Source organism: Trichoderma atroviride, chromosome 2 (assembly GCF_020647795.1).
Source record: "Trichoderma atroviride chromosome 2, complete sequence".
Classification (NCBI taxonomy): domain Eukaryota; kingdom Fungi; phylum Ascomycota; class Sordariomycetes; order Hypocreales; family Hypocreaceae; genus Trichoderma; species Trichoderma atroviride.
The window spans coordinates 4378777-4390356 of NC_089401.1; the positions used below are offsets into that span (position 1 = coordinate 4378777).

Sequence of the window (11580 nt, forward strand, 5' to 3'; positions counted from 1 at the left end):
TTCACTTAAGTTGGCGGACGGAAACTCTGAAAGCATAAAACTTTTCTCATTTTTAGGCGCCGTTGATAAAGATTTGGATATAGATAGTTACACTACAAACTATCCATAATCTTGCTAGAGGTGGCAGAGGTGGCAGAAATAGCAGAAATAGCAGTACCTAGATTACATCACATTCCTCAGCCATTGCTGTGAGACTGACTTTTAGCCTTGAATAAAGTATGTTATATTAATCGTGATAGATCTACGTTACTTTTCCTCTTATCCTTTGAAACAAACTCTCATTTTTTCTCCTGCTTCTTCTTCTCAAGATCAATGACTCCGCTGATGAACATGGCGGGTAAACCCGATACTTGCGTGTAATTGGGCTCCTCTCGTAAGATCGCATGTGCTGCAACAAGATATTGCTCAACAAATTCATCCCACATTTGCCTTTGAACTTTTGACCTTTGCAGCGGCTTAGGGATATACGGATCATTGAGCTTGATGGCTTCGACCGCCATGGCAACGCCGGCTTCATCCATGGATATTTGTCGTACCTGATTGAAATCCAGCAGCCAGAGATCCGTTGTGCGAACGAAGAAATCTTCGTGGATCCGTGATGGAGGCCCGGTGTAGACAGGTCCTGGAAGGTTGAGATAATCCTCGGCACTCATCTCAGCCACAGCTTTCAGAGGAGAGCTGCCTAGGACAAACTCGATATCTCGGGCATCGGTTTTGGCAGCCCAGTGCATAATGGCCATGGCAGTGGCCATTTTGCCAGCCAGCTCTTTGATGTCTAGCTGAAGCTCTACCATCTGGTCCAGGTGCATTTTGAAATTTCTGAGCGAAAAAGACCGTTCCTCTCTGCCTTTCAACGACCCGAGATATAGTCGCACTAGACAGTCTTTATTCGCGGCAGCATTGAGAGCCATTTGCTTGGCTTGGGGTGGACAGTACTTGTCGATGAGTAAGGCGCGGGTAGGCTTCGAAAGTGGTTGAATTCGCTCGGAAACGAGAACGCTTGTTGGCAGGTTGCATGTTTCTTTGGCGGCTTCTACCAGGCTGGGATTCTTATCAAAGTAGAGATGGTCGTCTTGCGGCACAAAGTAGTGACAGGCGGGGACTTTGACGTCGGTATATTTCCATTTGGGAGACTTCCATTTGCGAAAACTCTCCGCCACAAGTTTGTGCATTCGGAAATCGTTCCATAACGATTCCTGGTCTGCCTTTGCCAGTTTGAAGACCATTGACTCTCCATCAACCCCAAAGATTGCGCCACAAGCTCCTGCTCCAATCTTTCGGCAGCCTTCTTCATGATCCGCGGCGGCATCTGATGAAGTGGTAGATATCTGGCTTTGAAGTGACAACAGTTTGTGAAGGTCTAGTTCCATGGTAACAAGTTTGAGTAGTATTGAATTCATTGAAAGAAGGAAAAGAAGAGAAGAAAAAAATACAGAACAAACGACGGGGTGGCTGCTTTAAATATCCAAGGAAAATCCACTTCTACGAGGTATCCAGGACTCTAGCTACCTCATGTAGGTGGCTTACTACCTATTGCTACTCTTGCTACTATTGCCACTCTTGCTACTATTGCTTCTCCTGACGTTAGCTACCAAGTGTATATGACATCTAATTAGATACCTTTATATGTAGTAGATACCTTTATATGTAGTAGATACCTTTATATGTAGTAGATACCTTTATATGTAGACTGGCCGTCTTATTGAGCTCCAACTGGGATCCTGGATAGGTAACTCTCTCCCTGAAATACGTGCAAGTAAAAAGGCCAATTTGGGGTGAGCTGTCTTTACTTCTATAAGTTCACATTTTCCTGTGGCTTTGAATAGAACGAAAATAGAAAGCTTTCCCCTTAACTTTAGCGTCAAGTTTGTGGTATTTTACTTTCTCATCTGTCCTCATATACACCCAATACGCAGAGACATAGTTTAAGCCACTTAAGGGGCTGCTCCGCGGAGTGACTCAGGAGATACAGCCAGCCAGCAGCGCAGCAAGTAACCCACTAATCGTTCATCGTGACTCGCATGTAATCACTGGGTCGCAAAGACAACGCTGCAAGCATCACAGTACTCGTATAGCATCTAACCTACTGGTAACTTGGCTACTCTCTATCTCTGTACCGTCTGGTGGGTTGTGCTAAAGCCATTAACCTCCTCCCATCTCATGTATCCATTAATCATTAATCACTAGTTTTCCTACTACACAGCTGAAAAATACCTTTCCAATATTATACTCTTCATGGCCCCATAGGCCGCATTTCTCCAATAGTGTTTGGGGGGGTCCCGATATAGACCCTTTCCATCGTAGCCAGATCGGCTTGAGTAACCGCTCCTACAGGAGCTCTTTTCTTCCATTCGTCAAGACATATTAGCTCCAAGAACGCCAGACCAGCCTCCAACTCACAGCATCGCACTGCATTGCCTCATTCCACCTCCTGGTAAAAAGCCTTGATATCAAGGTGACCGTTCCCAATAGCAAATATACATGTACAACTGTTACCACTGGCTCATCTGAAACTGCCGAGCCATTGCATCTCGTACATGTGGTAGCATAGCGTGAATCCCGCCAATCGATCCCAGAATTTGGGCTCCTATTTTTCCGGGATAGGCGACTTTGCCAGCCTCCCTCCTGCGCTCACTCGCTTCTGGAGCCGAACCTCTTTATCCCGTAGCAGCCTTTCGGTCGAGCTGCTGGTGGTGGGTAGCGATGGTACCGAATCGCCACCAACAGTGTAAGCCCTGCCCTTCTTCTGTTCAATATACTGCTGCGCGTATCGCCCAAGCGGGAATGCGGGGAGCGACGTTGGGATTTCCGCGCCGTTTTGAACGAGGAGCTCTGCTACTGGAAAAGGTACCGGCTTGGTATCAGAATCTGTTGACGGCTGTCCGGCTGCTGAAGATGGTGAAGCTGGGTCAGCAGCTGCGAGTGCTAGCCAAACGGCATGAGTTCCTCTCATTTTATCCACAGTATTAGGGTTTGCCTTTAGTGCCAAAGCGTAGAGCACTTGCTGGATCTCATTCTTTTTAATCGCAGCCAGCAAGGTGTCGTCCGCTGTAGCGTACCGTGAAAGGGTTGGTGAAATCGGATCAACGAATATGCGATCGACGTATTTCGCGGTAATGTATCTGAGGCGCTGCTCACGGGTTGCTTGTGGCGCCAGCTTTTGAGAGTGGTCCAGTTTGGCTTCCCAGATCATGTTTGATACTCGGTTTCCGACAAGTAGGAGCATTTCGACAATATCGACCGTAAAGGACTTGATGTCCAGAGTGAGGGAGCGTATCTTGCTGATGTGCGTCCCCAAGGAGCGGTGGATACCGCTGCATTCGATGCAAAGAATAATGCCCAGGTTGATTGATACCCATTCAACCTTGGCTCCTGAGCCACAATCAGCGCACCAGCAATTTCCTTGGTCATTATCCCTAAGCATTTGTAATAGCCTGTCAGGGTGCTCGTCATAGCCCGAGCTGGGCGTCCGTACTGGAGTAGGTCGAGCCCCGACTGTGGTTCTCCGGAATGGCACTCCGCTATTTGCGTTAGAGTGATGCGAATTGTGCGAGCCGTGAATTGATTGGATTTTGCCAGTGAGAACCGAGCCGATGTCCCTGCTGATGGAGTGATCGGATCCTCTTGACGTCGCCTGTCGGTCTCGGTAGGCACGGCCCTCCACTGCGCCCTGCAAAGCATTGTTGATAGACAAGATCCAGCTGTTCATATCTTCCTCGGAAGTTGCCTGATACACACGCTTAAAGTTGGGAGTAATGACCTCAAAGCAGAACCGCCTCTCAGCATTTCTGGCTTCACGAACCGAAGCCATGCGGAGGTCAATTGGCTCCATGTGAAGATCCAACTTTTGCTTCCAATTGCTGTATTCAGACAGCTTACCCTGATCCAAGACGATCCAAAACCTGGATGAAATGTCAGTAAAGGTGGGTAAATTTGGTGGACAATAGTTTATAAGACTTACTTGTGCCATCCTTGTTTATTTAGATTGCGAGGGTCAACATGACCCCCTGGCCGGCTCAGCGACCAGAGGAGTCCTTCCTTTCTCTGTGATAGGTTTGTCTGTAGACTATTCTGCTCTTCGAGGTCACGAATACCCTTGAATTTGGAACTTTGACTGGGGCTGCCGATAGCCGAGGCGTGTCCGAGGCTGCCTGGCGACCTTGAGAGATCGGCAGGCATGCTGGCTGCCGCGGACGACTGCACAGCACCGCCTGATGTTGACGGCTTGAGCTGAGAGCCCAGGATTTCTGCCCTTCCCAATTCGGTGTCAGAAATATGGGCCGGATTGCCATTTGAGCTTGCTACTATCGTGGCGGCACTGCTGAGACTTCCCTGCTCTGGCTCATTGTATGGCTTGTTGCTTTTTTCAAGCTGGCGGCGCTTTTCCTCGCGCTCTCTTCGCTGATATGAATACTCTTTGTCGGCTTCTGAAACTTCGTTTGTCAAGGCTACAAGCTGTGGGCGGAGATTTTCAATTTTCTTGGCGGCAGTCATAAATCCATTCGTCTGCGAATCAGCAAATTTCGTTAGATGCGACAGCACCTCTTGATCTTTGCGGCCACCATGAAGGTCCTGCATGAAACTCGAATAGTCGAAGCGCTTGAGTTCAAAGTTTCGCCGCTTATTTTGATACTTGGAGTCGCTTTCAGCAAGCTTCTTAGCCTTTACCGAGTCTTGACGCTGACCAAGATAACGTGAAACATAGGCGTAGTAATCTTTGCTCTCTTCCTCGAAATCTCGCTTTTTGGACTCGGCTTGCTTAATGTCAAGCTGATATAATTTTGTAATAGGGTCAATAATGATTCTTTGTAGATTCAAAGTATTTTGACGTTCATAGGCCAGGATTTCTCGAGCAATCTTGTCGAAGTAATGCTCCAATGCAGGCTGAACAGCATTTGCATTAGTAGCCGACGCCTCGCGCAGCGCTTCTATAAAGGCAACGAAGGCATCATTGGCCTCAGTTTGCGTTGCATAGACTTGTTCGGCCTTCTTTAGCACTTTCTTCATCTGCGCGCGCATGTTGCCCGTCTTCTGCTCCAGAGCTTTCAATGTGGCGCGGAAAACGGGGCCGTCTTCAGCCACAACATCTTCGGCTGGCCTGGGAACGCATTGTACGTCAACCTTTACAGGCTCCTTAGCCTGTGGGAAAGGAGGTACGTTGGCCTCTCCAGGGGCAAACATAGGAGAGAGGGGCTGCTCGTCAATCTCCGCGGCGGCTAATCGAGAGTCTACTGACTGAGCTGAAGCAATTCGGATCTTGGGAGGGGCGGACAAAGAAAAGGGCGCTGACGGTGAGCTCGGATGAGTTGGTGTTGTAGATGAACCTGAAAGGTTTTGTCAGCAATGGGAACCCTGCAATTTGCGCTTCAAAGACAAGCTAATTCAACATACTTGAAACCCAATAGGAAAAGGTAGCTAAAGTGTGCAGTTGGTGAGCACGCGAATCATACTCGACAAACTGGAAAAGTTAGCTTTGGACCTATGAAAGAATAGGAAATGTTGCGACGAACACTGCAGCAGTTCCTCCAGCCACCGCCCCTGTCCTCATAGTTTTTGGGAGCCTTCCATTTCCATGTCCACTCGAAAGAAACAGCGGCGGCCCCGCCAGTCGAATAATCCCCAACAAGAGCTACATTTTCATTTTTGTGCAAGTTGGGATCGGCGTGAAATTCACGAGTGACCAGATTCGCGACTTCCTTTGAGGAAGAGGCATAGACAAAGGTCAGGCCAGATATGTTGGTATCCTTCGTCATAAGGCCATCGGAGATTGGGATTGGCAAGTTTGAGGACGCGGGTTGTTGCGTCTGGCGAATGACGAATGCAAAGGTAAATATGAGCTCATCGTCACCGCTCAGCTTAAGTAGGAAGTTGGGCGGTCCATTAATATTTGATTCCGGGTCCTAAAAGCGCCCATTATTAGCATCGTTTGTAAGAGGCGGGATAAACAAAAGAGGCCTTGTTGGTCTAACCTGGACATATTCTATCGGGTTATGGTCGCCAGGAGGTCGCATAGCGGTCACTCTGGTCGCTGGAAAGGCATTGGGAGTGATGTGAATCGAAGTGCGCTTTCGCGGGTTCGTGACAACAATGGAAGTGATGCTCACTGCAGGCCGAGGTCAGTATATCACATCGTCGCAAATGCGGTCAGGAGCTGGGACGCACAGCGGTTCTGGTCCCGGAGGTAGAGCGACGCCTCGTCGTCGGGCCTGCTGCTGACATTGCCCATGGCGACAGGAGCTCGGCGGCGGCCAGCGGCGGGAGTTGGTCAATGGCGATACTGGAAATGTGCGAGCTGGCAAAGGGAAGATGGCGCGGGGCTCGGGGCGGGAGGCGGATCGTCATCTGGAGGCCAGAAGCGATCGGAGAGGCGGCAAGGGATGCTGGGATAAGTGATGTGGGCAAAAGATATGCGGCGGCCGACAGCTGCGACGAGGTTCAGGTCGCAGAACAAAGATGAGCCATCCGCGAGCAGCGCCGGGGAAGTGAATAATATGGAGTTTGGAGAGAAGAAGAATGGAAGACCGCGGCGCATGGCTGCACGCCCTCCACAGTCACACGCGCCGCTATAATTGATTGTGCACCACGGCGGTGTCCACCTGTAGCTGGTGACCTGGAGCCCGTGTGGCGATGTGGCTTCAGTGCAGGTACCGCGCTACCAGAGCCGCCTGGAAGGGCCCCGAGCCATCGCTGCACTCCACTTGGACGGAGGCGGCTGTTCCAGGTAAACAGCTGCGACGTCTCTTATGACGGGGAGGGGACAAGGGCTCGCTAGCGCTTCCTTAGCCTGATCTCAACGACTGCCTCTTTCAGGTAGACAAAAGCCAATGGCTGTGGCGCGGTCTGAGTGGGCAGAGCCACGAAAAAAACCGGCTCGATACGAGCAGATCTCTCGGGGCTGGATTTTAGGGGTTCGCATGAGCCTTGCAATCGATAATGCATGCGTCCGCTGCCAAGGTACCAAAAAGTATGACGCCTGGACCAATCGCTCTACCTGATAGCCCCGTACGAAGCAAGGCTGTACTGATTGATGCTCAATGCACAGGCACATACAAAGAACCCGGCTGGCAGTCCTATTTTAGGCAAGCTATTGGGATCGGGTGGCGTGTGCTTCGTAATTCCTGCGATGACCCATGACACGATGCAGGCAATCATCTACAGCCGATCGACTAGAATAGGCACATGTAGCTAGCAACACTACGCGTATCGTGTAGACAGGCCTCGTCACAGGCACACGTACACATTCGTCCTTAGCCACAACAAGGTGGCCCCACTAGATATCGCATCGCCAAGGCTTCAAAGCCGCAATAGACCTAGTTGCAGTTTATTTACAACAAGGAATCGTTATTTTAGAATATGTAGAATTAAAAAGAAAGAGATACTATATACTAGGTATCAAGTAAGAGAGAATAATTCAAGTGGAGACAACTCTCTGGCAGAGAGAACCTCTTTAATATACAGTTACAGGTGACAATGGAGGGGCCAGGTTACCAAACCAATCTTCCCTTCTAGTAATATACCTTCTATAAATAATACACATGCGCTCTCTTTAATCCAAAGCACCATTTCTAGAACCCATCGCCCTTGTAAAAGCGCCCCTCCCCCCTCCCCCTCTTTTCGCGTATTGAGTTCAGCGTAGACGGACCCCCAGTCTGAGATTAAGAGGAAAGCTTCTCGGTAAGAAGCTTGCTTGTTGTCACAGAGACATCCGCGGGAGAAGGCGTGGCGTCAACTTTGATGACTTTGCCTTGGCCCTCGTAGAAGTTGACGACAGGCATGCTGGTCTCGATAAATGTGCGGAAGCGCTTGCGGATGCTCTCGGCGTTATCATCTGTTCGACCGCTCGTCTTGCCCCGCTCCAACAGGCGTTCCTCCATAACCTTCTCGGGGCAGTCGAAGAACAAGACGACCTTGGCGGGGCAGACGGCCTCCTCAAACTTATGGGCTTGATCCATCTTACGGGGGAAGCCATCGATCAGGAAGCGGCCCTTGGTGGTGCCCTTTTCTTTGAGCGCAGCCGTCATGGCGTTCTCAAGCAGCTTGATGGTAACCTCCATGGGGACGATAAGACCATCCTTGATGTAGTCTTTGATCAATTGACCAAATTGGGACCCAGGTCGGTCCTGCTCTTCGCGCAGCAAGTCGCCGGCAGAGAGATGGTGGAAGCCTTGTTCAGCAACGAGCCTGGCGCATTGTGTACCCTTTCCAGCGCCGGGGCCACCGAGGACAAAAACGACGGTCACGTCGGCAGGGCTGAACACCGGTGCATCGCGGGCAGGCAGCGCCGCGGCCGGAGCTTGGTTTTCGATCGCAGGAGACATGTCGTCTGTTTCTGGTAAGAGGTAAGCAATCGTTAGCCACAAGAGATGTTCTCGACTCGGCAGTAAGGGGGCGGCACCATCAAGGTTACTCACTTTTGATACGAGAGTTTGCCAGCTGGATGTAACCCGCCGACGCCAATCCAAAGAGCGCGAAGAAAGGCCAGAACTTGATCTGGCTGTTACCAGCGCGAGGGGGCTCGGAAGAATAGAAGCGCTGCTGGCGGAAGACGCGAGACTTGCAAAGCGGTGACGAACAAGCTCCTGCGCGTGTGGAGACGGCAGTGCGGTTAGCAAGGCGCAACGGGGTCGATATGCGAGAGGCCATTGGTGCGTTTTTGCGTCTCTCCGGGCTCCTTGGGGTCGTTTGGTGGTGGTGTGCGTGAGGAGGTAGGCGATGTCGAATATTGACGTAGTCGAGAGAAGGTCGGGTGTCTTGGTGGGCTGATGGCCGGCTGCTGCTGCAAACACGGGAAATGAGATTGATGTAGATTTGGCTTGAGCAGAGTGCCAATCGCCGCAGGAAAACCACGAGAGATACCCCACTATAAACCTTTAATTTGACGAATTACTCTGGAAATTACGATGCTACAACAAACTACTAAAGGACGTGTACCCAAAAAAAATTAGTGAAAACAGTATATTCAAAACTTGATTTCTAGTGCTGTGTCTATTTTGTTGTAAATACTTCATGTTGTTTTAAACAGCTACCTGTAGATACTTGATCGCTGTTGTAGGCAAGAGGGGTAATCCTTGGGTTCAGCGTCTCGTGCTCTCCTTAATTGGCGTGGACTGACTGGCGATCGACGCTTACTGTATATGGGTTATACAAAGCCAAAGGCTCAGTTTGTTATTGATGTTTAATGGGGCAGGCACCTTGGATTCCATTAAGCATGAAATGCCTTATTGAATGCTTTTTAGTAAAAACAGCCCATGCTTTACAGTCTCAAAGGCCTTCTTCTAGTGCGCTGAACAGACTCGGGTCCTCGGGCGTGTGCAACTCAGGGCAGCAGCTAATAATAGCACCAATGCAGTACTGCGGCTGCTTCTAGAGCCCATGTAATCGTATATACGATGATACGTACACGTAGATTCGGCCTGAATAATATCTACCGATATATATAGATTCTAAGATCAAAAATAAGGGGAAACACCATCGCTGACAGCGGTCTTACTGTAATCAATGGCAGATCACATCTGGGCCCGTACTGGCGTGTGCTTGATGCCATTAGCGCCTTGATCAAACAAAGCTCGTGTTCCTGATTGCTCAGGCTTGCGCATATGCGTGGCGCTGCACTTCACTGCGCTTAGAGCCATGTTCCAGGGGCCTTGAAGCGCCTAAAGCCGACCAGCATCAGGAGATGACGTTTTCTCCACAGCCACCCGCCATCTGTCCAAGTTGCAACACATCCGCACCACCATAAATCCCATTAGCAGCAAGCTTGTTTGCCAAAACACCACGTCCACGGATCCTGCTGCGAGGCCATCCTGCCTGTCCCCCATCGACTTTCGCTCGCCATCTGCCCCTAGCAGCGCTGCCTGCCTGCTGAGCCCCTCCCCTAGATCCAGACCGGCTATGAGGCTTAGCATCTACCGAGGGCTTGGGCATCATTCTGCCTATTGAGAGACGCCGCAATGGCGTCCCGTCAGTCGTACCAGTCTCAGCATGGAGTCAATAATAGCAGCAAAGACATGGGAAGGTCGCGGGCACAGTCTGCGCCGCAGCACCCCGTCGACCCAGACGAAGCTCGAAGCTTTGCCCTGCGTACCGCCTATCTGCACTACTTGCTGCAGCCCAAAGCTAAACGAAAGCAATATGTCCCGGCCCCGAAGCAGCCTGCGCGAGCGCATACGAGCGTGGGACAGCTCGTGCAAGATTTCGTTTCGGGAAACTCTTCGAGCATCAAGCTCCCCCACAACTTCGCTACCGCTCTGCTTGACCGTGTAGGTGGCGTCCTGAGGGGTAGCGAGGCTCTGCCAGGATACAGCGATGCTGCCGTCAAGAGAAGCTTTGCCGAGGCCTATACAGCTTTCTCGGAAAAGACGTTTCGGAAAACAATTGAAAAAGAGAGAAAATTTGAGCCTTTGGTCTTGATCTTCTACTCTGCGGCGACAAAGGCAGCCCAAAAGGGGAAAGGAGCTGACGATGAATCCGACTCATGGAAGCTACTCCCAGACCGCCACCTTGCCATGTTTGTGAGGTTGGCCGCAAATGTCATGAAAGATCAGGGACATGATCGAGATCGACCCGAGCTGATGTCTAGACTCACGGATCTGGAGAGCAAACTTCTCAGAAACGACCAAGATCTGGTTAGCAACAGCAGTGCTGGCACCGGCACCACGATTGAAGTGATAGTGCCTCTTAGCTATGAAGTCAAGGATATGCCCATGGTACAGACGGTTGCGAGCATCTTCGGCATGGGCCTCTCAGAGGCTCAGAAGATACTAAACGAAAAACGTCAGGTTTGGACTGAAGAGGCTGCGCTCAAGGACCTCAAATCATATCAGACTCGGCTTAACGCCAATCTGCCAGGCACGCTAAGCAGCCATGATTTTGACGTTGAAGATGCCTTCACTGAGTGGAAGAAATCAGAGGCCACACATCTCTCACAGATGATGATGGACATTTTAACGGCCAAGCCAGAGTTGGCAAAAACCAAAACTGGCCCCATCGACCAATCCATGACAAGCCGACCGACGTCAATGTACGAAAACGACCAGGCGTATGCCGACCTTAGTCGTGTGATCTCTGATCCAAGTGCATCATCTTTTGCCTTTGACCCGTCTATTAGTCTGAGCTCTCTAGCAATTGGGGAATCGAGCAGTATCAGAGCCGTAGATGAAACGATTTACACATTCACCCCTCCTAACCCCAGGTCGTTTTACAAGAATATTCTTCAGCAGGCGATGATGTTTGATCAGATGCATGCCGATCCCAACAATGACTACCAGCCGCTGTCGCATAAATCTATGGACCTGCTGAATGAGCTATCTGTACGGTGGCGTATACCGCAGTTTTCTCGACTCATTGTCCTTCTGGAGGGAGTAGCCAATCAGTTTCTTGAGAAGGAGATAGCTCCCGAGGACCTTGATGCTGCCTTTGATATAATCAAATCTCCATCACAAGAACTGAAAAAGCCGCCCCATATCCACCAATACAACGCCCCCCCTGACCGATTTTGACCCCAGTCGGTGGACGTTGCATGATTTCGCTGCGTATCAGCACACTCTTCAAACTCTTCACGATGCATTATTGCAAGAGCTC

The 11580-nt window shown here is 50.4% G+C and overlaps 5 protein-coding genes across 5 annotated transcripts; 1 reads left to right on the plus strand and 4 right to left on the minus strand.

Annotated features, from left to right (window-relative positions):
* Positions 1 to 278: 278 nt before the first annotated feature.
* On the minus strand, positions 279 to 1370 carry TrAtP1_004244 (uncharacterized protein; the record flags this gene model as incomplete). The annotated part of the gene is made up of 1 exon (XM_066112225.1): positions 279 to 1370. The coding sequence occupies one exon, from the start codon at positions 1368 to 1370 to the stop codon at positions 279 to 281; it is 1092 nt and encodes a 363-aa protein (XP_065968308.1).
* A 1217-nt stretch (positions 1371 to 2587) lies between these two features.
* TrAtP1_004245 (uncharacterized protein) lies at positions 2588 to 6226 on the minus strand (the record flags this gene model as incomplete). The annotated part of the gene is made up of 6 exons (XM_014083832.2): positions 2588 to 3902; positions 3962 to 5324; positions 5392 to 5458; positions 5511 to 5900; positions 5970 to 6103; positions 6163 to 6226. 6 exons carry the CDS (start codon positions 6224 to 6226, stop codon positions 2588 to 2590), a joined length of 3333 nt encoding a protein of 1110 aa, XP_013939307.2.
* Positions 6227 to 6265: 39 nt separating this feature from the next.
* On the minus strand, positions 6266 to 6532 carry TrAtP1_004246 (uncharacterized protein; the record flags this gene model as incomplete). Its single annotated transcript, XM_066112226.1, has 1 exon — positions 6266 to 6532. The coding sequence occupies one exon, from the start codon at positions 6530 to 6532 to the stop codon at positions 6266 to 6268; it is 267 nt and encodes an 88-aa protein (XP_065968309.1).
* An 823-nt stretch (positions 6533 to 7355) lies between these two features.
* On the minus strand, positions 7356 to 8847 carry TrAtP1_004247 (uncharacterized protein). The gene is made up of 2 exons (XM_014083833.2): positions 8412 to 8847; positions 7356 to 8329 (listed from the first exon to the last, which is right to left on the minus strand). The coding sequence occupies exons 1-2, from the start codon at positions 8641 to 8643 to the stop codon at positions 7656 to 7658; spliced, it is 906 nt and encodes a 301-aa protein (XP_013939308.2). The 5' UTR covers positions 8644 to 8847; the 3' UTR covers positions 7356 to 7655.
* A 1103-nt stretch (positions 8848 to 9950) lies between these two features.
* TrAtP1_004248 (uncharacterized protein) lies at positions 9951 to 11498 on the plus strand (the record flags this gene model as incomplete). Its single annotated transcript, XM_066112227.1, has 1 exon — positions 9951 to 11498. One exon carries the CDS (start codon positions 9951 to 9953, stop codon positions 11496 to 11498), a length of 1548 nt encoding a protein of 515 aa, XP_065968310.1.
* Between the last annotated feature and the right edge of the window lie 82 nt (positions 11499 to 11580).